At 37.1% G+C, this 26816-nt stretch overlaps 1 protein-coding gene across 6 annotated transcripts; it reads right to left on the bottom strand.

Annotated features, from left to right (window-relative positions):
• LOC137959917 (uncharacterized) lies at positions 1-26491 on the bottom strand. Of its 6 annotated transcripts, none has more exons than XM_068807332.1 (10): positions 26314-26491; positions 9262-9381; positions 9038-9146; positions 2429-2677; positions 2233-2348; positions 1621-1685; positions 1243-1514; positions 1013-1166; positions 419-462; positions 1-318 (listed from the first exon to the last, which is right to left on the bottom strand). In XM_068807332.1, exons 1-10 carry the CDS (start codon positions 26416-26418, stop codon positions 206-208), a joined length of 1347 nt encoding a protein of 448 aa, XP_068663433.1. In that variant the 5' UTR covers positions 26419-26491; the 3' UTR covers positions 1-205. The 6 variants fall into 6 exon arrangements, 5 of the variants coding, with proteins under 5 accessions (XP_068663433.1, XP_068663434.1, XP_068663435.1 ...); XM_068807333.1 differs by having other exon boundaries at positions 1013-1163; XM_068807334.1 differs by having other exon boundaries at positions 1243-1496.
• Between the last annotated feature and the right edge of the window lie 325 nt (positions 26492-26816).

The following is a 26816-nucleotide window of genomic DNA, read 5'->3' as shown; positions in this document are numbered from 1 at the left end:
AATGCTCCCTCAAACTTTGTAATTTTCTTCTATTTTATTATTACATCTTTTTCAAAAAAACATTAAGAATGTATATAAATGCATAATCAAATAGCTAGTTAGTAAAGAACGCCGTAAAATTTGAAAGGAAACAGAGAAAAAAAACAGAACCTAATATTCCTCTCCAAACTCAATGGGCTCAACATTATCTTTCTTAATGTTTGTTTTAAGGTGTCGACTGAACATAAATCTCTCCATCATCTTCTTCGTCATCAACATCATCACCAGCGCTAATCCAATTACCAGGATGATGCTGTGAACGTTGGTGATTATCCACACCTGTTCGGTATGCAAAAAAAAAACAGCAAGAAATAAATTAGTAGAAAAGAAGAAAATTTCTTAGGACAAAGAAAACATCTGAAATGATGTTTAATCCAACCTTGAGAATCACCGGACTGACCTCCTTCCACTTGGCTTTGTGTTCTATACATCGTCAAGGTCAAATGGTTCTGCAGCATCACTTTCATTTTCAGTATCAGTTCCCTCGGGAGTTACTAATCCCATATTATCTTATTCACCATTTGATAATCTACAGTACCTTATCCTTAGTAGGATACTTTCATTTGTTAATCATTCTTGCCCATTGTTTCAAAATGGTCATATTAGGTATGCAACTTGGTCCAAGCTAAACATTAAACCTACACTTCTTAGAACAGTGACACGTGTGCCAAAGATAGGAATAGAAAGAGGAACAACAGAAAGCATCAAATTTGCAAAACAGAAGGTGATGAAAATTAATGGGGAGTTTTTTATTTTATTTTTGTGAACAAGTTATGGGAGAGAAGCACCAAACAAGCCCTACTATTGTTGATTCACATGAAATTTTTAATAAAGCTTTGCTGATTTTACTCACCCACTAAGCTTCAAAGTAAACAAGATAATACATGTTCAGAAAAAAATTAACTATAAATAACATTAATAACATAAATAAAATAAATAATGGAAACAAACACATAAACCAAGAATAGGATACGAATGAGGTGCCTTGTCTCTCACTGGTGGATCGCTTGTAATATCCATCCTAGTAAGCCTTTGCAAGTTATACTGTTCCCTAGGATTAAGGCCTGAACAGTGACTAGGAGCATTTCTTTCTTGAAGACCAGCTGAGCTTTTGGCAGCACTTCCTACTTGAAAAAAATCGTTTAGTTATGAATTATCAACTCATAGTTCAAGATATCATCACTCCATGCTGAAAATAGTCACCTGAAAGATCAGACCAGATTCTTGTGTGGTTTGAATGATGCTCTGAAACTGGTGATGGGTCACCTATTGTAGCAGTAGCCTGAGCTGAAGCATGAATAGGATGGTTGCAAGCAAGACCTGCAGCTCCTTGTGGAGGCTCAGACGTACTTCCTAGATGAAGTAGCGATGTCAGCATTGTAGCAAGAACCAGCATTGCATCAAACTCGGAGTTGCTCCCATCATCCAAACCAAATTTTGGTGCCATTAAAATAGGTCTGTCAAAATAATCAATGCTGAATATAAAGTCTTTGTTGTATTCTCTAACATTATTTAAAAGACAGGCAAAGATTATAAGATCTTTTTTTCATAAAGAGTTTCAGAAAGATTATAAGATCTTACTCCCCAGCTTTCTCAAAAAATAAGTGGATATCAACTTCGCACCCTTCGCAAAATGTGAGAAATGCCTGTTTTGTGAAAGAAAATCATAGAATTACGTGAAATGGTGCACTTAAAGAAACAAAGAATTCATTTAAAAAAAAAGCAACAGAGAATAAAAACATAATTATGACACTCTTCCTTGCACTTTATACAAAAATAACATTGATCAGTCGCATTACTTCTGTAACTCTTTCAGCAGCTGGCACGCATAACACTAAGTCCAATTGTTTTGCTCAAGAATCCATTGTTAATAGTAGTCTCATATGAATCCAGGATTAGAAAAATCCTGTGCTTAATGCTTGGGAGAAGACCTTCTAAAATTATCTTAGTTATTATGGGTTAGACCCAAACACAACTTTAGCATGACATTACATGGGTCCCCACCAAACATTGTCCATGTGTAAAAAACATAAAAATGGCTCATATTTGAGGTGGAATGTTGAAAATAATCCCATATGGATATGCGATTAGAAATATGGTATGTCTAGTAGTTGGGAATAGGCTTCCTAACTTTGGCTAGTTATTTTGAAATGTATAATTTCATAAACCTCAAGAAAAATACAATGAAGGTACCTTCAGCTCTTTCACACTGAATGTCACATCCACAGCATCACCCCCGTGCTTATACTGCAAAAACTCTTCTGCAGGATCTAGCCAGAGTTGGGTATGCAGAGATGCATCACTGTTATCTGTTATCAACATATTCACTGAACTTCAGTGGGTTAAAAAGAAAAAGAGATCAACAGGTTATTTATACGACTCAATCCACCTTTTGTTGGATCTATGTAACTTCTGAGCTCCAATGCTTTTCCTCCCACTGCAACCCCAGAATCAGGTTGGGCTGTAGGTTCAGTAGCAAGAATCGTGATCTCTTGAAGTGATGATTGGAAGTTAGCCAACAATCTGTTCAAATCAGCAGGCCTTACAATGAAACTACTAGGGAATTTCGTCCTATCAAGAGAAAGGTGCTGTATATCTGGCTCAATATTGCAACTAATCCAATATGATTTCTTCATTCCTGTTCCACATTCCCATAAATTTCCTACCATAAGAAATTCAACTTTACCTCAAGCAGTAAGAAGGCAAATAAGTTTTGGAGAAGATACGATCATGTAGGGTCAATTACGATGTTTTGCATCTCCCCAGATTATGGTAATGAGACTCATTATTCGATGTTACTGATCTGGGGCAGGCAGAAGTGGCATATTTTTAAACATTTTAGACCAAAACTATGTCATTTTTTTAAGACAAAACGATGCCATCTTAATTGGTTCTTATTATACAAAATGAGACTCTTGCTTTTCTGATGAAGCTATTTCATCTTAATTGTTCTTATTATGCAAAATGTGACTCTAGTTACTTTAATTATCTAGCTGTAGGGTATTCACAACAAAAACCATATAAAATATCAACTAATCAAAGTCCCATTCTGACTATGTTGTGGTTCCTATCACAATCCTTCTATTCCATTCTATCATCTGCTAGCTCATTTATTAGGTTTGCCTTCTTCAAGTCTTCCCTAGACATTTCCATCTAGATCACTCTCAGAGAAAACCATACTAAATAGCCCACTACTAGGTCTCAGTCAAACATGCCCAAACTGTATCCAATGACTCTCTTAATAATGTAGAAAAGTAAAAACGGAAAAAATAAATAAAAATTACTCATGAGATATGAAGATCATAAAACCATAAAGGCACTGTTTTAGGATGGTAATTCCTGAAGACAGTCAAGTTTTTACTCTAGTTGTATTCAATGTTAAAAAAAAAAAAAAAAGTAATTCCTTGATTTCAAAATTAAGCACAATAATGAGAGACTTCACCCATAACAATTCACACATTGTGTGTGCCATAGCCTTGTATTAAGCTTTGTTAAGGAATAGTCCCACATGAATTAGTGAGTACAAAGATCTTGAGTTTATTAGTTGGGAAAAAGGCTTCCTAAGGTTGCTAGTCATTTTGGGATGGGCCTTGGACCCAACTTATCATGGTATCCAAGCAGGTACTCATATATGGGCCTGTACCTAAAAACTATCTACTTGTAGAGCCAAAAATGGCCGACACCTAAAACTATCCACTTGTAGAGCCACAAAGGAGGGCATAAACCTAAACTGCCTACTCCTTAATTCTCCACTTGTAGAGCCACAAAATATGGTCTACACGTGAGGGGAAGTGTTAAGGAATAGTCCCACATAGATTAGTGAGTACAAAGATCTTGAGTTTATTAGTAGGAAAAGAGGTTTCCTAAGTTGGCCAATCATTTTGGGATGGGCCTTGGGCCCAACTTTACAAGCTTCAACACTCAATCATGCAATCAGAGTTTGCTTTTTGCTCCTCCATATAACTAGGTTTCCTCCAAAGAAAGAGCAATTCACACTTGTAGACCTCTAGTATAATCTAGACTCAACATAATCTGCATCTGAGAAACTTATTATTTCTAGATTCCCATGAGACTTATAAAACAAACAATTGTCAAGGGAACCATTTAGATATCTCAAAATCTGATACACTACATCAAAATGAACCTTCCAAGGATCAAGAATTGACTAAGCACATTCAAAGCGTATGATATATTTGGCCTTATAATTGTAGCATAGATCAATTTCCCAACTGATCTCCTGTATTATATCCTATCATTAAGTATGTTCATCATGGAGTTCATTATTACTAATTGTAGGGGTATCAACTAGCTTGGCTAGTAACATTCCAATTACTTGCAACAAATCCACTATGTACTCTTTGTGACAAAACCAATCCATATTTTGCTTTTGCTACTTCAATGCCCTTGGAAATATTTCAATTGTTCAAGGTCCTTGGCCTAAAACTGACTCTTTAGGTGGAGCTTTGCTGCTACAATCCGCAACAAATCACTTCCAAAAATGACAATATCATCGAAATAAACTATCACATTATTAGTCCAATATTCCTTTTCATGACAAAAAACTGAGTGATTGACTCCTCTAAAAGACTAAAGACATGACCACCTTACTGAATTTCTCAAACCAAGCCCTAGGACCTTGTTTTATTCCATATATAGCCTTCTTCAACCTACACACCTTTTTTTTTTTAAATGGTGATAATATTAATTCAAAAAAAAAAAAAAGATACATCAAGGGAAGCCTCCCCTTACAACAAGGGATTGAAGGGAGGGACCCAGCTTTGCCCAAAAATCAGTAGCTGAATTGGTTGATCTCAGAACATGGGAAGGTGGAGTACCAGCCGATGACGACCCGAGAATCTCCTTCCACAATAAGAGGTCAGCTGAAATGATCATCAAATATACGAAGACCGTGAAAGAGACCAGATAGCTCAGCCGTAGTCGAGTTAGCAATGCCAATGCGGCCTGAGTAGGAAATAATTGTGGTGCCACTAGCATCAAAGATCACCAAAGCCTACCAAACCAGGACAGCCGAGGGTACACCCATCAAAGTTGAGCTTGAAGCAACCAGCCGGGGGTGAACCCAAGCCATCATCCGAGGGGATGGGGAGGGAATAGACATTTGAGCAATCACCTTCCAATTAACACGAAGGGGGGCACATGAAAGGTGTTGAAACTCCTTTCTAGAGTGCATCCAGGTAGAGATGAGGCCCGTGGCAGTACAACCTACACACTTTCTCAATCTCCTTCTAAGCAACATAACCAAGAAGTTGCTCCATATATTCCTCCTCAAACAAATCACCATATAGAAATGCATTCTTCGTATCAAGCTATAAGAGAGGCCAACCTTTGTCAACAAATAGCAAAATATGGACAAAAGTCAACCTAGTCATAGGGGAGAATGTTTCAAATATATTTACACCATAAGCTTGTGTATATCACTTGACTACTAATTATGCTTTTTACCTCTCTATAGAGCCATACACTCGACTTTGTAAACCCAATGATACCTCACAATTGTCGCTCCATCAAAAGAGGGTAGCACAACTTCCATGTCATCCTAGATACCAAGGCTTGTATCTCATCATCCATGGCTTGCTTCCACTAAACACGACTCAAAACCTCTTGTATTGGACGTAATAATGGAAATAGAAGACAGAGATAGAAAATAACAAATAGGCAGGAGACAAGAAATCAAAACATACAAACTTACAAAGAAGATGTTTAGTTTTAAACCATACTCTTGTCAACAATGCAATAGGCAAGTCAAGATCAATGAAAGTAGGATCTTCAGCCAACACCAATGAAGGTGGAGGATGGGGAGGTTCTGGTACGAAGGTAGGACTTGGACCCTTTGCTTTTGTTCGCTATTGATACACTTGTAAAGGTTTCTCCCCTTTAGTACAAGGCATCTCCAATGGAACAACATTAACAAGAGATAACTTATCCTAGAAAGACGCTCTTAATAAACCTAGGAGATAACTTATTAAGCAAATGACTCAAAATATGAACAAAACACAGACAACCAAACACTCTTTGGGGGTAAGAGTAAATAATGCACATTTTGGTCCAAGAAGCTTAAGTGGAACTTGACCATTTGGCATACCATTAATCAGGAAACAAACTGCGAGGATTACATCTCCCCAAAAAATTTTGGAAACCTACATTTGAAATAACATAGTACGAGCAATACCAAGTAAATGTTTGTTCTTTCTTTTTTCTACCCATTTCCTCTAACGGGTATACACAAGAAGTTTGGTGTAAATTTCATTAGGAAGCACTAAACTCATCAAACAATTTATGACAATAGTCTAGTCCACTGCCGAAGAACACAAATTGAAACATCAAACTAACTCTTTATTTCATAATTAAAATTTTAGAATACATCAAGGACCCCACTTTTATCTTTCATGAAAGTAGTTCTAAAACTATCATCAACAAAAGATACAAAATATTGAAACCCAAAGACACTTGAGACCCTACACGGACCCATTCATTTAAATGAATTAAATCAAATGGAGAATCACTTTGTTTATTCACACGATTATGAAATGACGGCCTCTGATGTTTGCCAAGTTGACAAACCTCACTCTCAATGTAACTAAGGGACTCGATTTTTTAAACAACTGATGAAGTTTAACTGATGAGGGATGCCCAAGCCGAAGTTGTGGTAAGGGGAGTCAGTGGTATGTAGTGCAAGGGTTATTGCATTTGTTATGCCTTGAAAATAGTATAAGCCATCTCTCTCACATCCTCCACTAATCATCTTCTTCGACCTGAGATCTTGAAACACACAAAAAGATGGAAAAATGATACAAAACAATTAAGATGTTTTATAATTTGACTAACGGATGTCAAACTAACACGGAACTTGGGAACAAAAAAAAAAAGGTAAGGACATAGAGGGAGTAGCACGAATCGCCCCCTCATCACAAATAGAGAAACAAAGAACAATTAGCTAAAGCTATAGAAGAACTAGATGAAGAAGGATGAAATAAGCAAAATTGGGACAAAGTACCTGTCTTATGGGCAAAAGCGCTTGAATCAATAATCTACTTACCTTTATCACTAGCAGAGACATGTAGTATAGAAGTACCTGAATGTGCAAGAGTAACACTCACATTGGATGATGATATACTAGGCTGTGATTGTTAATTGGGTGAAGCAAACCGTTGCATGGGCTTTGCCATCTCATCTCTAATGCTCACGATGGGATCACTTATAACATTCTCATTTTCTGCATTAGTTGCATAGGAACTCTGATTAGCCACCTATGTTGGTTCTCCATATTTGTCCCAACACCTATCCGAGTAATGATTACTGCAAGCACAATGCACACCTTTTCCTATGACTTATACCGTAGCCTTAACCTCCTTCATCTCTTCTTGGGCCTCTTCTGCCTACACTACTTCCTCTACCTCAAAATCTTCTTTCTTCTACTAAATGGAGGTGGTATTAAGAGCTAAAGTTTCGACACCTTTATTATTCTTATCTTGTGAAGACGTGGTAGCACTCCCTACAATGTAAACAATTTGGTATAACGAGATAAATTATTTCTAATGGGAAAAAGAGGTTTTCAACACATTCAACATCTCTTTTGCAGTATTGTAGTACATAGCCTTTATGTGTTGTTCAATGCTATTGACAAGCCACATCATAATTGTTGCATTATCCTTTTTCCATAATAGGAGATGGAGGATCTTTGAGCAGTAGATGATCTTTCTCTTTGGACTCAAGGTACATCTTAACTGGCCTACACCAGAAAGATACTATTTACCATCTAGATTGGTAGTGGTAATCAGCATATGGGAGATTATCTTTCTCCCCAAAACATTTATCCCCATCGATTAAAACTACAGAACTCAACAAATTCTTTCCCCCAACAACACTAGTATTGACCACAATCAGCACCGACTATGTTCAAAATTATTGACGAAACAGCAAGTAACATCACCACACACTATTGCACAGATCTTAACAGCCTACAATAAACATCAATCCTGCAACAACCAAAAACTTCTAACACTGGGTATCATCCTAATCTAACAAGAAACAACTCAATTCCTTGAATAGATTACATTAACATAAAATTTCCAGCAAAGCAGGTCTGTGCAGGTATTCAGGTAATCACCAAATCACAAATTTCAACGCAACTGAGGAGCACAGCAACAGCTCATAAACTACCTCCAAATTAAACCATCAGCCGATAAGCTGTCGCCCAAGGAACAGGAAAATACTGACCTGAAAGACCCTTCCAGAATGAAAAGGTCAAAGCTTCAAACTTGGAAGTTGCCGCAGACTGAGAAAGAAGAAGAAAACTTGATAGATATAGCTCAAAATCAATTCTCCGATTCTGAAACCCATGTAAAAAAGGAAGAAAAAAAGATAGAGAAGTGACTTGAGAGAGAAGAAATTGAGAGAGAGAGGAAGTTCTGCGAAGTTCTGCAATGCTAGTTAGGGGTCAGAATTTGACCCCTAACTTTATTTCTTTCTTAAGTGAAAACAAATACTATTCCAGAAATGCCCCTCTCACTAATACATAAACCTTATGGCTCCAGAATACAGGATAAATATAATATAAACTCAACTATCACTTACCTATTAATCTAGGTGAGAGGGGGCTAAATTACTCGGCTATCCACAAGTTAAAATGACCAAAATGCCCTTGGGAAGTACATCATTCACGTGATCCAATGGCTAAATAGTACATATGACATGTCTCGTGATCCAATGGCTAAATAGTACATATGACATGTCTTCCTTTCAGAAACTCATGGATTCAATTAATGTCTCCAATCAAAGGAAACTTAAAATTTTGAAAAACTTTTAGAAGCTGGCAGAATTTTGAATAGAATCCAATTATAAGTGTGTCATTCATATAGTATGTCTAATTTACTAATTTCACATTACATGTTAACTCCGGATAAGGACATTAGCACTCCCCCTACTATGTCATTGCCGCACATACAGAATTTGTCACAGTATAGCAATCATCTCATACCATTATAGCAATCTAAAGTCCACTGAACTTTTGTGGCATCAGCATTAGGTAAAATCACGAACAGATGGTCAATACTTGCGATCGGTGTCCTGAGAATCGAACAAACAGCCTAAGAAAAAGTCAGCAATGGGACTGTGACAGTAATGCTACCAAAAGACGATATCTTTTCTTTCACCTTTCCTTTTGACTATTCAAAGATTCAGACTTAAGCAATTTTTGCATACCTTCAAAAGCACGCTACACTGCACTTCAGCTGTTGAAAGCGTATAAGCATCAAAAAAATCAGCTTTTAACGTTATAGCTTGATAGGCAGATCGAGAAGAATTCAAAGTCTGAAAACCTAGCTGCACAGGAAGTAAAATGTATATTTAGAAAGTCTACAAAATTTATAATTTCCAGAGCATAAAATATAGTTCATAGAAGGAAAAGATCAATGGATTTTAGTCTCACACAACACTTTAGTGTTACCTTTCCTTCAGTATGTCCTTCATAGTGAAAGGTCGTATATCTATTCTGATGTAGAGAAGCAAGCTAGGTACTTGAATACTCTTTGATAGACCCATGCTCAATAAGAAGAAGAAGAAGAAGAAGAAATGAAGCTCAAGCCCTAATAGTCTAGAGTATATATTTTTCATTGATTTTTCTGTTATTTTTTTATTTAAGGCGTTTAGGACATTTTAACCCTTCATAAGTTATAGAAAAACTAGTACAAGGGCATTTTGGTAATTTTACCTTATCCCACAGGCACAGGATCAGGTATGTCTGCCTTCACTGTGCATCATTCACCATCTTGGATTCTTGATTTATAAGCTACTAAACACATGTCAGGTATGCCTTCATTATTTGCTGACTGAAAGGAGTCATTGCTTTTGGGGGGGTTAGTCAACATGACTCAGGACATGAACTTCAGGCGCATTACTCAGTTCATGTCCTGAGGTCGTTAGGGAGTGCCAAACTTCATGTCATGTACATGATCATCCATGACTCAAGAGATCATGTCCCAAGAGTAAACGGCAGAAAGTGCTTTCTACCCGATTTTGGGAATCATGTACATGAAACGAGCGCGGGTCTCTCTCTGCTACACACCCTCTCGCTCATTTCTGCCATTTCGTTCCCACAGCCCCTCTGTCATCTCCCTAAACCCCGAGCTCTTTGCTCCCTCTCTCATCTCCACCGTCCCTCTCCGGTCTCCCTCTCTACGGCCTCCATCTTTCGCTGCGAACGTCCTTTTGGCGTCCTTCTCTCCATCTCAGACTCGCTCTCCCTCTGAACCTCCCGCTCGCTTCTCCTTCTCTCTTATCCCTCTCGGCCTCCCTCTTTTCTCCCTTTCGGCATCTCACTCCCTTCTCCCTCTCGCTATTATCTTTTCCCCCAAAATACCTTCCGATTTCCTGCGATTTCCCCTATTTCGGTTTCGGTTTTCTTCGATTTTGACATTTGGGCTTTGATTCGGCATTTATTTCCCCATTTGGCTCTGATTTCAGCCGTCGGCTTCGGTTTTTCCCAAATTTCAGAAGGTATGACTAAACCCTAATTTTTTTCTGATTAAATGAGTGTTGTATTTGATTTAATTTTAGTTTTAGTGCCTAATTTGGGGTTATTTGTGCATAATTGTGGGATTTAGTGTTACGGTTTAGGGTCTAAATTTTTTATTAGAGTTAGGGTTTAGTGTTTTTAGGGTTTGGTGCTCTGTATTTAGGGGTTAAGTGTTTAGGGTCAAGGATTTATGGTATTGTTAGGGTTTAGGTTTTTTTTTCAATTTTTTTTCAATTTTTTTTCAGTTAAGGTTTATTGGATGATAGGGTTTAGGGTTTGGGACTTTTAGGGTTTTTAAGATCTAGGGTTTTTTGTTTAACTTCTGGAATTAGGGTTTAGGGTATAGGGTTTAGGAGATTTGGGTTAGGGGTTAAGTGTTTAGGGTCAAGGATTTATGGTATTGTTAGGGTTTAGGTTTTGGAATTAGGGTTTAGGTTTTTTTTTCAATTTTTTTTCAATTTTTTTTCAGTTAAGGTTTATTGGATGATAGGGTTTAGGGTTTGGGACTTTTAGGGTTTTTAAGATCTAGGGTTTTTTGTTTAACTTCTGGAATTAGGGTTTAGGGTATAGGGTTTAGGAGATTTGGGGGGTATGGGGTCTAGGGTTAGGGTTTAGGGTCTAGGGTTTTTTAAGGTTCTCAATTACGGTTTACGGTGTTTAGTCCGGTTCAAACAAAGTTGAGTCGCCTACACGGGTGTCCATTAGCCAACGAAACCCGACCCCCATCACTGACGAGGTACAGTTCATAGTGATTGTGAAGTCATATGGGGCTCTCTACCAGGGGTGTTCAGTGAATTTGGACTTGATGTGTGTGTGTGTTTGCATTGTTTAGTGCAACTCCAATGGAAACAGTTGATTAATTTTGGAATGTTTTAGAATGTTGTTTAAAATTTTTGAAGTGCTATGGAATGTTTTTGCCATGTGGTGAGGAGATTCGAGTGTTATAAATATCCACCACATGGTATTTTCTTATTTGTGGTTTTTGTTTTCATGACGGGTAATGGTTGTCTGATAAAGTTTTTTCCATGAGGACAATCTCGGATTTATATTGAAAATGGCTGCAAGAAAACAACCAAGTGGTCGATCATATGACTTTTGGAGCTTTGAAGAAGACAACAAAATGCTCGATCTTTTAGTCGAGCAGGTATATATGGGGAACAAGTTGCCCAATGGGGTTTGGAAGCATGAGGTATATACGGAATGTGTCAATAAGGTCAATGAAGACACAGTCAATAAAAAAACTGTTGAGCAACTTAAGAATCGAACAAGATCATGGAAGAAAACATACCAAATGGTAACGAGTTGTTTCAACACTAGTGGGTTCGGTTGGGATGCAACCACACAACGAGTTACTGCATGTCATTCTATATGGCAAGACTGGAGCATAAAGATGCTGAGAAGTATAGACAACAAGGTTGCCCCCTTTACGACAAATTGGCTATGGTAGTCGGAAACTCAATAGCCGTAGGGAGTGGTAGTACAACTCCTATAGATCTGGGCGATGAAATAATCCATGATGAGTCGGCTCCTATCCCGATGGACGAGCCCGACAATGTTGACGTAGTTATGGGAACTCCACCGGAATTCATTAGCGGAAATGATTCGACAGCGGATCAATCTCGTAGAAGTAAAGGGTCATCTTTAGGTTTTCGTAGAAAGAGAAGCGAATTGCCCACTGATGATAATAGACAATTAATTGATGCAGTTAGCCGAATAGCTGAAGCAATGAATTGTGTTATGAAGTATAAGGAGCGCGATATCGAAGAACCTTGGATCAATGCCCTCATGGAAATCCCGGACCTGTCAGATGCACTGAAGTCTGGCGCTCTTGGATGGTTGGATACGCCAAGTAAGAAGGCCATGTTTGCAAAAATGACAGTGGCAGAGCGGGTCGGGTTACTTAATTATTGTGCAAACAACTAATTGTAATGCATTTTTAAGTACAATATCTTTTTTGGGAAGATTGTTATGTATTAAAGACGATGTTTGAATTATAACGTTGCTAGACTTATCAGTATGGTTAAGGTTTTTATTTTATATGTTTGTTGTCTTAATATATTATGTGGATAATATGGTGGATGAGTATCGATGTGAATATGATTGTTGAGTTTGGATGAATAGGTTATGATTGAAGATTGATGTTTATTTTTGTTTATGACTTTTTAGAATATTAAATTTGCAGATTCTCATGGATATTATGACAGAAGAAGAAATAGATGTAACTATGGTTGGATTGGCATGTATTATTGTCGTCATAGTAAGATACTATCTATGCCATGGCAATAGAGGTGTACCACGTTCTTGTGGGATGAATGGTCCGTTGTATTTGCAAAAGGCCTTAGACAAATCTCTTGTTAAATTTCGAAAAGTTTACAGGATGAATCAAATTGTATTTCACAAATTGGCAAAAATACTAAGACCATCTCAGTGGAGGAACAACTTGCCTATTTCCTCTTAACTGTTGGTCAACAACAAGCCTATAGTGTCATAGCAAAGATGTTTGATAGATCGAACTGGACCATAAGTAAATATTTCAACAAGGTGTTGGATGTTATCCTCAAACTTCACTCTGATTACATCAAACAACCTTCAGAACGCACACACTTGGGGATTTTAAACAATTCAATGTTTTATCCATACTTCAACATCACTTACCCTCTAACTAAATTTAGTCAATACTAATTGAAATTATATAATTAGGATTGTATTGGGGCTATTGATGGAACGCATATCAAAGCGAACATCCCGCTTGAAGAACAACCAAGTTTTTGGAACAGAAAGGGCTATCTCTCATAAAATGCGATGGCAGCATGTACATTTGACATGCAATTCACTTATGTACTAGCTGGATGGGAGGGATCAGCAGCTGATTCTCGTGTACTGAAGGACGCATAGACTCGCCGAAATAGACTATTTGTACCTGAAGGTAAATAATATATTTTTATGCAGTAATCTTTTATCTATTTTATCTTTATTTATTTTATGTAGAAAATATTTTGTATTGTAGGTAAATATTATCTAGTCGATGCTGGTTATGCAAATCTACCAGGATTTTTGGCTCCATATCGAGGAACTCGGTATTATTTGCAAGAATTTGGAGATAATATTCCTAGGAATGAAAAAGAATTATTCAATCGAAGACACTCGTCTTTGCAGAATACTATTGAGAGAACTTTTGGTGCTTTAAAAGCTCAATTTCAAATGTTGAAAGGTACTCCTCCATTTTCTTTTAAGATGCAGACAAAAATTGGCATTGCTTGCTGCATATTACACAATTATATACGTAGAGAGGATTACAATGATATATTTGATTTGGAAGATGATGATTCGGATGACGAGTTTGGTGGAGGAGGTGATGGGGTCCAATTACGTGCAACGGACGATACAGACAGCGATGATAGCAATGGTCTTGTGGAAGAGGATACCCAAGTAACAAGCTTTTGGAGGCAGCGTGCATTAGAATCCACAAGAGCTGCACAATTTTGAGATGACATAGCGACTTGCATGTGGAATAATAACAGATGATTGTATCTTTTATTGTTTTTGAACATGTGTTGTTCTTATGTACTAAACTTGTAATTTGATGATTTTAATACTAATCACGAACTGGTTATTACAATACAACTTTATTACATTAGTAATAAAGTTGTATATTTATTTATATATTATTTTTATTAAATTTTATTACAATATTAAACTAGATATTTAAGTCTGGTAAATAAAATATAGTTACAATATGCATTTGATCAATTGAATAATTTCAATTTTGTGGAAATATATTATTAATTAATACTACGCCTTATTTACTCATTATATTTATTTTTTATTTATTGTATTATATTAGTGATTTAATAGTGGTAATATTACGTACAAATATATAGTGTATTAAAGTTATGATTAGATCAATTTTTCCTCTTACATCATTCATTTTTAGGTTATAGTATATCATATGTTATTAATAAATTAATAGCCAAACATATTACTTTCGTTTTTGTTATTTATAACGTTATTTATTTATTACTTGTAATTAATCATGTGCGTATTTCATTGGCTCACGTAATTACAATATTAATGCACAATAAAATATCTAATTCAATTAATAAATATATTAATATATTTTAATTATAAATTAAATAACTTATTCGTGTAGTAATAATGATTGTTTTACCTAATTTGGGGTTCAAGGATTATGTTGTAATTATAAGTGTACTGTAAAGGTTTAGGGATTCTCTTGTTTTTTATGTTTTTCTAATGGGTGGGCACTATAACACTGGAAACTGTTTTCCTGTACATGAAGGCGTCAACACTAACACCAAGTGCGAAGATGAAGTTCATATACATGACTGACATGATCTTCATGTTGGACATGAACTTGAACTTCAAAAATCCATTTTGTTGACTAACCCCCCCATAAAACATGTCAATCTTGTCGATAGGTATTTTTCACCAATGCGAGTGAGAAATGTTACTCTTGCTTCTTTCCTATCACCTCAGTTAGCCTTACTTGTTCCCAAATTTTCTCTAAATTTACTATCTATGAGTCAGCTTGCAAAGTCTATGAACTGTTCTAACTTTTTATCCTACTCATTGTTGTGTCTTTCAAGATCTCATGATGAAGAAGATGATTGGTTCTATTCGTGAGAGAGAACTGTATTATTTAGAGAGCCACATACTAGAAAATATGTTAAATGAGCTACATTCACCCAACTCACCCCTACAATGGCATCTCAAAATTGGTTATCCATCTCTTACAAAGCTGATTCAAGTAGTTCAAGAATTTCCTTCTAGCATTTCTATTCGGTGTGAGTCACATCAACTAGGCAAGCATCACCGGAGTTTTTTTCCAGTTTCATCTCATCAAACAAGTAAATTATTTGAGCTTGTACATTCAGACGTTTGGGATCCTTGTCCTATAACTAGCTAGTTTAGCCATAGGTATTTTATTTCATTTATTGATGATTTTAGTAGGTGTACTTGTATTTATCTCCTTTGGGAAAAATCTGAAGTTTTTGATGTATTCCAACTTTTTTATAATGAAATAAAGATACCGCATGCTGCCTCAATCAATGTATTGCATACAGACAATGGTCTTGGTTTTATTAATTGGAAGTTTAACTCCTTTTGTTAATCTCAAAGGATTATTCATCAAACATCTGGTGTCTTTACTCCACAGCGAAATGGTGTTGTTGGGTGTATAAATCGTCACTTGCTTGAAGTGGCTCGTACTATGATGATTCATATGAATGTTCCCAAATCATATTGGGATGATGTTGTTCTTACTGCCTTTTTTTATAAACAAGATATCTTCTTCTTTCCTTGAGGGTAAAATTCCTATTACTCCTTTATTTCCTGTACCATCCCCTGTGTTTGGTTGCGTTTGTTTTACTCATGCTTTCGAACCCTCTAAGGATAAACTGATTCCTCAGGTTGTCCAGTGTATCTTCTTAGGATACTCTCGGACACAAAAGGGGTACAAATATATTTGTTCATCTACTAGAAAAATATTTGTATTTGTAGATGTTACATTTTTTGAGGATGTTCCGTTCTTTGAGACTCCTAGGTTTGAGACGATTCCTCTTGTTCCTTCAGTCCCTGCATCTGTTATTCCTGTTCCAGTTGATGAATGTATTCAGTCTTCATAAGATGTCACTACTGAGAAACCACTACAAGTGTATCAGTGCAGACAGGCTCCATCTCATCTAGCTCCAAATCCCTCTCTCACACCGGGCCATGACTCTGCATCGTCTATGATCTTGAGGTAAGTGACTTGCACCTTCCTATTGCTCTCCAAAAGGGTGTCAGAAAAGGTATTCACCATCCTCTATCTTACTTTGTATCATTTGACTCCTTATCTAACAATTATCATAAGTTTGCGTTGTCCATCTCCACTAGCACTATTCCTTCTTCAGTGCAGTTGTCTCCTCATTGGAACCAAGTCAAGGATGTTGAGATGGAAGCATTGGTCGATAGAGATACTTGAGAGTTATGTGACTTACCTCTAGGGGTTGTAGTAGTTGGTTGTCAATGGGTGTATACAACAAAATATAATGCAGATGGGTCAATCGAAATACATAACGCATGCCTAGTTGCTAAGGGTACACCCAGACTTATAGAGTGGATGAATTGAGGTTTTTTCTCCAGATGCCTAACTGTCCTCTATTTGTATACTGGTGTTTGTTGTAGTGAATCAAAGTTAGTCTCTATCCCAGCTAGACATCAAGAATGTTTTCATGTACAATGATCTTGAAGAATAAGTATACATGGAGCAACTTCTGAAGTATACTGCTCGAGGGGAGGATACATAAAGTATGTAGACTCAAGAAAGCTACTAATGATTTAAAATAGAGTCTACGGGCATGGTTTGAAAAATTCAGCCAATCAGTTATGTCCATGGGATTTTTCAAAAGTCACTGTGAACATTCCTTGTTTATTATGAAGAGATCATCTCGGATTATTGTCTTAGTGGTATATGTAGATGATATCATTTTATCAAGTATTGAAGAAGTTAAATTTGGCCACTCATTTTCAGATTAAAGATCTAGGTCAACCGGTTTAACTTTTGGGGATAGAAATTGCGATAAGCAAAAAGGAAATATGCAAATGATATGCTCCAAGAATATGGTATTTTGGGAGCTAAACTAGTTGATACACCTATGGAGGTAGCACATGACCTTCATGATGATCATAGTACAAAATTGAAAGATAAAATAATGTATCGAAGTGAAAAAAGTAAGAAGAAAGAAGGTTGAAGAGAGAGAATGTGAGGGATAGAAAGTGGGGAAGAGAAAATTGAGAAAAAGACAGAGATAGGGGACCTGCATGTCCCCCAACCTCTATTTATAACTTAGGGTTGAGAGGGTTGAGTACAATTTACAACATTGTCCCTACTTTAAGTGAAACCGTAATTTTCTATATCTCCTATTCCACGTGTCTTTTTTACATGAAATTTGGTCTATAGACATAGTTTGACATGTAGAACAAGATTACATCAAGAAATATAAATAACAACAAGGTAAAATGACAAACTCATATATGTTATAGTTACTAGACCAGATATCTCATTTCTGGTCAGTTCATGGAACATCCACGTAAGAATCACCTATAGGCTGCACAGAGAATCTTAAGATATCTTAAAGGAGCACCGGGGATAGGTTTTCTCTTTATACTAAATGATCAATTGAGAATTGAAGCATTTTCTAACATTGATTATGCAGGTTCCAAGATGGACAAATGATCAACCATTGGGTAATGTGTGTTTCTGGGAGGAAACTTAATTAGCTGGAAGAGTAAGAAACAGAATGTTGTTGCTCGATCTAGTGCAAAAGCAGAGTATAGAGCAATGGCCCACACCGTAAGTGAACTAACGTGGGTGAGATTTGTCGCCCAAGAGTTAGGTTTTTATCAAAAGGAACCTATGACTATTTATTGTGATAACTAGACAGCTATCATCATTGCTAGTAATCCATTGTTTCATGAGAAAAAAAAAACACAGAGGCAGTCTGTCACTTCATTCGGGATATTGTGATGAGGAGGTGGCAACTCCATATGTTCGATTTGGTGATCAGCTTGGTGGTGTTTTCACTAAAGCATTGGTTAAGTATGAATTCATGAACTTCTATAGCAAGCTGGGTCTCTTCAACATATACACTCCAGTTTGAGGGAGAGAGTAGAAAAACTAGTACAAGGACATTTTGGTCATTTCACCTTAACTTCACATTTATATTCTGATGTAATCTTGTTCTCTATGTTGAATTATGTTTATAGTCCAAGTTTCATGTACGTAGGACATACTGAGAGATGTACAAAGATAAGGGTTTCCCTTAAGTGAGGGGCAATTTTTTAAATCTGGCATAATCACTTAATTAAATAAGTTGGGGGGTCGTCTTGAGCCCTCTTCTCAATCTCTCTTTCTCTCTTATTCTCTCTTCATCTCTCTCTCTCTCCTTACCTTTTTCAGTTAAAATCAATAGGGTCATTTTTATCTCTTTGAAGTTGTTTAGTAAGTATCAATTTTAGGGTTTTCATGGGCATCAGTTTGGTGAAAGAAATAAGAATTCTAGTCGTCTTGATCTTGCCGCATTCTCTTTGTACCCTTTAGAGTTTTGACAAGGAAACCCTCAATTTCTCAACTATTTGGAGCATCAAGTAGTACAAAAGTAGGATTTTCCCTGCAATGGAGGCTGAACAGTGTGAAGGAATTGTTGGTTCACATACATAGGTGCAATCATGGGAACTCTCCAAGGTCCGCAAACATCCATGAAACAAATAGCTGAAAAAAAGACATGCTTGGAAATCCAGAAATCTGCACCTATTCCTATCAATGAAGGGGCTTGTGATCGAGCAAAACAAGAGAAAGAACATCCAGTTCATAGGAGGAGAATGACCATTGAACCAACAAATCCTACAACTCCAGCCTGTCCTAGATGAATCCAGTGAGGGAGAAGATGATTGTGGAAGGGCAGATTATGGATTTACTGGGAATGACCTAATAATGGTAATAATGACTACAAAATTAAGATTGATCTTCCATGGGGACGACTTCAATGGTCAGCTTCATATTGAAAATTTCTAGGATTGACTACTTGAAGTTGAAATTTTTTTAATTATATGGAACCACCAGACCACAAGAAAGCTAAATTAGTTGCCTATAACTTGAAAGGAGGAGCATCTGCAAGGTGGGAACAACTTCAGATGACATGTGCAAGGTACGGAAGGTTCCAAAATAAAATTTTGGCCATGAAAAGAACAGCTTCTACAAGCAAATTCCTTCCATGTGATTATGATGAATAATTGTTCCATCTGTACCAAAACTGCCAACAAAGCACACAAAGTATTGGAGAATATGCACTCGTAAAGATCTTACTGAAACTGATTCACAAAAGGCTTCTAGGCTTATTGGAGGTCTCAAACCTGTTTTACAAGAGAAAATATCTATGTAAAAGTGTGGAACTTAAATGAAGCTATTCACTTGACTACAAGGCTGGGACACATTTTCAAAAGTTTTGTTTTATAAAGTTCAATTAGTTGGGAGGTCTTATATGAGGGATTCTTCAAAATTTGAAGCAAATCAAAACAAGTGTAAATAAGTTATTAAGACCGGCAAGCAAGCTTAGGCTTTGAGCCTAAGGCAAGCCATCCACCCATCACACAAGCCTATCAAAGGAGGAATTCTCAATCCCAAGAACAATAAAGTGAGCAAGTACAACAAAATCAGCACCTGGAGATAATACATGCTACCTATGTTGCAAGAAAGGGCATCAGTTTAACAGTTACACCCAACCTCAACTTGTTTGTTTTTTTTTTTTTTTTTTTTTTTTGAGAAGCCACCCAACCTCAACTTAGGAGGAGGAATATGTTAACCAACAAAATGGTGACTAGAAAGATGAGCTTATAGATAATTTGGGTGATGATGTGAAGATGTGGATGATGAGCTTGGTAATGCACATTGGGCTTATGCTGATGAAGGACCGAGCCTCAGAGTAATAAAAAGACTCCTTCATAAGCCAAATCCCTTCAAACAGATTCAAACGCCACAAAATGTTTCAGACTAAATGCACAATAAAAGGACTAGTGTATGATCTAGTGGTCCACAATGATTGCAAAAAAATATTATAGCAAAGGTGGTTAGTAGACAAGTTTGGCTCACCTATGTTGCTTAATTCAGATCCTTATATAGCTTCTTGGATATAGGATGAACAACAACAAAAAATTACCCAACAATGTAAGGTTTCTTTTTCCATTGGAAATGTATACTTTGATGAATTATTATTTGATGTTGTTGATATGGATATTAGTCATTTAATCTTGGGGCAGTCATGGCAATATGATTATGATGTTACCCAAAAGGGGAAGGATAACATCATTGTGTTTCATAAGAATGGTAAGAAAATTGTCATTGCTCCTATTGGAATGAAAAATCAGCCCAAAACTTGTAAGATGAGGGCCATCTCCTTCTTCTCACATAGAGATTTATAGAAGCTGCTACGGAAAGCTCTTCTTGCTATCCTCATTAATTCAAACATGTGAATCATCTTCAGTCTTTTTTTTTTTCCTATTTTAAAAGAAAACAAGTTGTATGCCAACTTAAAGATGTGCAGTTTTAAGACAAGGCGATTGGTAATTCTTGGGGTATGTGGTCAGTGAGGGGAAATTAAAGTTGATGGGGAAAAGATGAAAACTATTAGAGATTGGCCTATACCGAGATATAAAAATGAAGTGTCTTTTCATAGTCTTGCCACAATTTGTAGAAGGTTTGTCAGTAATTCAAGCAGCATGTTAGCCTCATCACAGACTATACGAAGAAGGGTAAATTTGAGTGGACTCCTGAGGATGAGAAGAGTTTTGCATGATAAAGAATAAACTTACTTCTGCTCCCATTCTTGCTTTCCGAGCTTTGAAAAAAAAAATTGAGGTGGAATGTGATACTTGTTGTGTGGGTATTGGCGCTGTTTTATCTCAAGAAGGTAAACTTGTGGCTTTTTACAATGAAAAAGTGATGCTCAAAATAAGTGGTCTATCTATGTGCTGGAATTATATGTTGGGATCCAAGCACTGAAGTATTGGAAAACAATTTGATCCAGCAGGAGTTTATCCTATACTCTAATCATCAAGCAATAAAGTTTAATCATAGTGTTACTAATCCTAACCGCATGCATGCTAGGTGGATTGCTTTCTTGCAGGAATTTACTTTTGACCGCAAGCATAAATTGGGTGAATTGAACAAAATGGGTGATGCACTGAGCAGAAGAGGACTTTGAGCACTAAAGTGACAGCATTTGAGTCCTAGAAAGAATACTTCGCTACATATGATTTGTTTTTAAGACTGCATGGGAGCAAAGCCAATTAGAGCAACATGATGCTTCCTTGATCCATGACGGGTTCCTTTTCTTAGAAGCTTGTCTTTGTAGCTCTTTGCAGAGAAGATCATTAGAGGCCTTCATAGTGGTGGCTTAGGAGTACACTAGGGGTGTAATAATGGTGGAAATGATGGAGAAACAATACTATTGGCCACAGTTGAAGAGAGATGTTAGCAAATTTGTCCGAAGGTGCTATATTTGCCAAACTCAAAAGGACACTCACAAAACACAAGCTTATACATGTCATTGCCCATTCCAAAAGGTCCTTGAAAAAATTTATCTATGGACTTTGTGTTTGGACTTATGAGGACACAAAGACAAAATGACTCAGTGTTATTTGTGGTTGATGGCTTCTCAAAGACGGCCCTTTTCATCCCTTGTAGGAAAACAGCGCATGCTACATATGTAACATATCTTCTCTTCAAAGAGGTGGTTCATCTACATCAATTCCTAAGTCCATTACCTCAGATCGTGATTCTAAATTCTTAAATCCCTTTTGCACTCTTTATGGCAAAGATTTGATTCTAAACTTCAGTTCAGTAGCACTTGTCATCCACTAACAGATGGGCAAATCGAAGCGGTAAATCAAACTTTTGGCAACATAGAGCATGGTGTTTCAAGTAGTAGACCCAAGAAATGGGATCTAGTCTTGCACAAGCAGAATTTACTTATAATAATGGGCATCAATTTGGTGAAACAATAAGAATTCCATCAGTCGTCTTGGCTCTTGCCTCTTTCTCTTTGTGCCCTTAGGGTTTCAGCAAGGAAACTATCATTTTTCCCAACCATTTGCAGCGTCATCTTCACTATTATAGATTCTCAGGAACTATGAGATGTTTCCTGCTCTTGTTTATAAAGGAGATCACATTTACTTACTTGTTGGTTTAGTTTCTCTTGCATGCTCTTGTAAAGGAGAAAACAAAGATGTGGCTTGGGCATTTGGCTCAATGGTCACATGGGGTTTTCTAGTGTGAGGTGTTGGGTTCAAGTCTCACCAAGGACAAGAGGGGCGTTTGAGTATGTAATCAACATTTAAAAAACCAAAAGGAAGAAAAAGGAAAATGATAGAAAGAAGACTATTAACATTACAAAGGGGACAAATAAAAATAATATAGGAAGAAAAAAACAAGAATAGTGTTATTCAATAAAACAAGAAAACACATGTATAAAACTGAAATATCAAAACACGTATGGACGACTCAAATAATCAGCAAAGACCATCTGTTTAATTCCGTAAAACAAGAGTCACTTAAACTTTGCTATTAAACACAAAAATGTGGAAATAAAGAGTGGGTCTTGTTATGTGACCATACACACCCAGAACGACATACTAGACAGTACAGTAGAAAGTTAAAAGCTAAAGTCGTTCCAAATCCTTATCATAAATCTTTATATTTGGTGCTGTCAACAACAAGCCACTCCATCTTTCAGAAGATGACCTTGCCACTATCTGAAGCTAATGGGTGGCAAGTATTGTAAAAGTTGACAACTAAAAAAGAACAAAAAAGGAAGGATCAGAATATGGTTGACCCTCATTTGTTTTCATTACTGACAAGGGCAGAAATACCCTTCGCTTAACAAAATAAGTAAAGCTTTCAAGTACTCCAACAAAATCAACCTACTTGATATATTGACAACTTCTACAAATGTACCAAATTCTTTATGTGAAGTACAACAACAGCAATACTAAAACGTTTGAAGAACCAGAATCTGCAGAAGATGAGAGTAACAGATAAAAGAATGTCGAGACAGATGTAAGGCAGAATAAGATGTGAGCTACTGTTGGTCATAAGTAGCAGTAATAGACAAGAACATGAGAAAGTCATTTGACATGGTCGGGCTATGCTTGACGGTGACAAGAAGTATATCAGGCAGATGGATTTTCTCAGGAAAGGCCTAAACAAGGATGGCAGTCGTAAGAAAATTTTGAAGAAAGTTGACCTCGCAAAGGAGGAAGCAAATGATAGAGCAGTATGAAAGATGATACATATAGCAAAACCAACATATCCGGGGAGAAGATGTGATAATGATAATTACAACCAGATAGATTTTCTAGTGGCTCTTCCAAAGAATTACATTTCACTCTTTATCTGCTTTAAATTAAGTCCAAATAAATAAGAACTAATTGAGTATTGTAGAAAACAGGAAATAAGTTGCATAGTCAACACTTTTTTTTTTTTTTTTGGATAGAAATGAGAATTTTATTAGACAAAAGAATACAAAGGCATTTAGAGGAGTCCTCCCTTTATAACAAGGTATCACAGGGAGGCTCCTCTTTTGGCCAAAGAATCAACTAGGGAGTTAGCTGAACGCGGTACACGGATCCAAGTATAGTGGAAAAGGTCAGCCCCCCTGAGCACGATGCCGCTGCTGCATGGAAGTTTTCCGCCCCAAATAAAATCAAGTTTTTCATATGGACAGCCATTAGAGGGATGATTCTTACTACCAAAAACCTCCATAGGCGGGGGTTTTCAAGCCCTAATGCGGTCTACCTTCTCTGTGATATGTGCAAGGAGTCGGTCTAGTATGTTTTCCTCCATTACAGCTATTGTTTGAAAGTCTGGATGTGTGCCTTCCGAAAAAAATCAATCTTCAGCTTACCCACCCGCAAGACCAAATTGGAACTATCCGGATGGTAAGAGGCACCCCTCTCCCCAAGCTTGACAAGGTCCTTTTATATGCTTGTCTTGACCACGTGTCCTGGTGCATTTGGTTAGAGTGTTTTAATCACAAGTCCAACAGCATTGATTGTTTTATCGAGCTAGTTGTGGGTCATATTGTCAACTGGTTTCGCTCTCATTGAGAAATTTCTGCCCTCAAGGGAGTGCTGATTCGAACCAACTGGTGTATCCTCGCCCACATGGCAGGCCCATCAAAGACATTTGGCATGGTTGAACTTTGACGATAGTGCCTTGGGATGCCCAAGTCCGGCTGGATTTGGGGGCGTATTCCACAACTCCTCAAGTGAGGCCATCTTATCTTATGTGGAACCTCTGGGTCTTGCTGACTCTACTCCTTGTGAAATCTTTGTTCTCCTTCATGGTCTGAATATATTCCAGAAACGTCTCTCCAAGCATTTACTCATTGAAGGAGATTCTAGTATCGTTATTAGCTGGGGGTCGGGATCGGTTTCCCCCCTTGACACCACTGGCCTACCCAGCATTCCATTTTCGACATTGTATCTGCTATTTCATGTTCTTGGAACCATGTAATCAGATCGGCAAATTCTTTAGCCGATTAATTAGCTAAGTTTGGGAGCTCCATCCAATCTCTCACTGTTTGGGACGGTCCCCCCTGATGTAATTTCCTCTTGTTAATACAATTCTCAACACTATTTTTTTTTATAAAAAAAAGTACAGTGGAAAAGGGGAAATATAATCGAAATGCGGTGAAAGAACAGCTAATGGCACCACGGAGTAATGAAGGAAGAGCACCAACTGAGGACTACCTAAGAGTCTCCTTCAATGATAAGGGGGCCTGAAAGATGATAAGCCCTTGGAGAAGGGCAAAGAGTTTAGACGAGGTGGAATCAGATACTCCTGTAGGTCTAGCATAAAAGATGAGATTGTTTCCATCAATTCGGAAAACACCTCCATATCCAACTGCCCCCAGGTTTCCTGAGCACTCCCATCAAAGTTTAGCATGATTGAACCTGGCCAAGGTGTTGTTAGATTTAGGATCCCATGTAACAAGTAATAACTAGAGAGAAGAGTTATAAGAAGAAGAGGAGAAGATGATCAAGTGAGAGAGGAAGGAGAATGAGAGAGGTTGGCTGAGAGAGAGAGAGAGAGAGAGAGAGAGAGAGAGAGAGAGAGAGAGAGAGAGAGGGAGGGACGGAGAAGAGGGAAGGAGGATTAGGGTTAGGTCACATACCTAATCCTCCCCCTCACTATGTATTTAAAATATTGTACAACTTACAAATTAGGGTAAATATATTTTTTACATGCTTCACAAATTATACACTTTTGACACATGAAGTGTAATGGTAACATTCGAGGAGACAACCTTGAGACATTTAACCAAAGTGTACACAAGGCAAAATGATGCTCTATTCATGCTTCAGTCTCATGTCCATGACTTAGTCACAAATTTCACCCCATCATAAAAAGTTTCAGAGTGTAATAGCACTGCATTGTGTTAGCAAGTTCCGCCGCAGGCGTAGGTTTCAAAATGTGGTTGCACAGAAAGTGTTCCCACAATGAGTATTGAACAATGTAGCACCATTTCTTGAAGTAATCTCACATAGTACATAGATGCTCGTGTGCAGTGAACACAGGAAATGACAAATCCCACTCTCATTTGTGTCATATTTTTTTGTGAAACACACATCACATACGATCAATAGCAAATATTATCAAAACCAAGGTCTCAGCATTTAATACAGAAAGAATTGTTAAACCAAAGCACGACCGATGTCATCATATCACTTCCTCTGCTCTACAAATGAGAGTTCAAAGAAAGTTAAGACAGAGGCTGACACTCCACTAATAAGAACAATTCAAACAAGTTAAAGACAGATTTATCTGGATATATTTAAGAAAATAAGCAAGACATTTTTTCCTTTATTTCACATACTCTTGCTGTGTTAATCAAGAAATGTGAGATGTTTTAAGTATTAAACGCAACAGAGCCACTTGCACGTTCACTGACTATGTGGCGATTTCCTTGAAGAAAGTCAGACGGTAAAAAAATCCACAGAGCAAGAACTCAATAAGCATAGAACTGGCAGCTATACGCGCACACAAGCTATATATCTTAGCAAAACGCAAATAAATCTACACCGAAAACGGTTCAATTCGGTTCCATCGGCCAGTTAATGAAAAGCCCCATTACTGCTGGAAAAAATCCAGATGATCATAAAAATGAAAAACAGAAAATGCTTACATGAGAAGCAGAAGCTTGAATAAAAAGCTCGTTGCCAACCCGAGCGAGGCACGTGACAGCTCGGTGGAAGGTTTTGAGGGCGTTCCCGCTCAAGGAGAACTCCATTTTTCACTCCCGGAAAGCAGCAATGAAAACGCAGATACAGTTTTTAAAGTGCAGAACAACGGACATGGGAAGAGGAGACCTTCCTCTCAACGAGAGAATGACAATTTTTTTCTTCTTTTTCTTTGAAATTCAACTGTGACAATTAAAGGCTAACCTCTTTATTAATATTTGATTTTTTTTTTCTTTTCTGCCCTTGGTTTCATGGACAAATTACTTGGCCAAGAGTATGTTTAAGTCAAGGTAAAATTTACCTTCACTTATTCCAAAATTTTGCAAATCCTATCAAAGTCCAAAATTTTCATTTTGACAAATAAATAAATATATAATATTAAAAGTCAAAATATAAAAAAGGTATTTTTATCAAAAGTATAATTCTTTGATTAAAAGAATCAAAGAAG

This window comes from Aristolochia californica, unplaced genomic scaffold (genome assembly GCF_029961685.1).
Source record: "Aristolochia californica isolate CCGP_79_NKW_82.1479 unplaced genomic scaffold, dmAriCali1.0.hap1 SCAF_3, whole genome shotgun sequence".
Taxonomy (NCBI): domain Eukaryota; kingdom Viridiplantae; phylum Streptophyta; class Magnoliopsida; order Piperales; family Aristolochiaceae; genus Aristolochia; species Aristolochia californica.
The sequence above is the reverse complement of the archived record's forward strand: the minus strand, read 5'-3'. Positions and strand labels throughout refer to the sequence as shown.

Excerpts from the sequence above, each read along its gene's own strand:
- LOC137959917 (XM_068807332.1), bottom strand. The coding sequence starts at position 26,418 with ATGGAGTTCTCCTTGAGCGGGAACGCCCTCAAAACCTTCCACCGAGCT. Across the intron at positions 1,686-2,232 it reads TCAGTGTGAAAGAGCTGAAG|GCATTTCTCACATTTTGCGA; the intron begins GTACCTTCATTG and ends TTCACAAAACAG. Across the intron at positions 1,515-1,620 it reads TTTTTTGAGAAAGCTGGGGA|CATTGATTATTTTGACAGAC; the intron begins GTAAGATCTTAT and ends CTTTATATTCAG.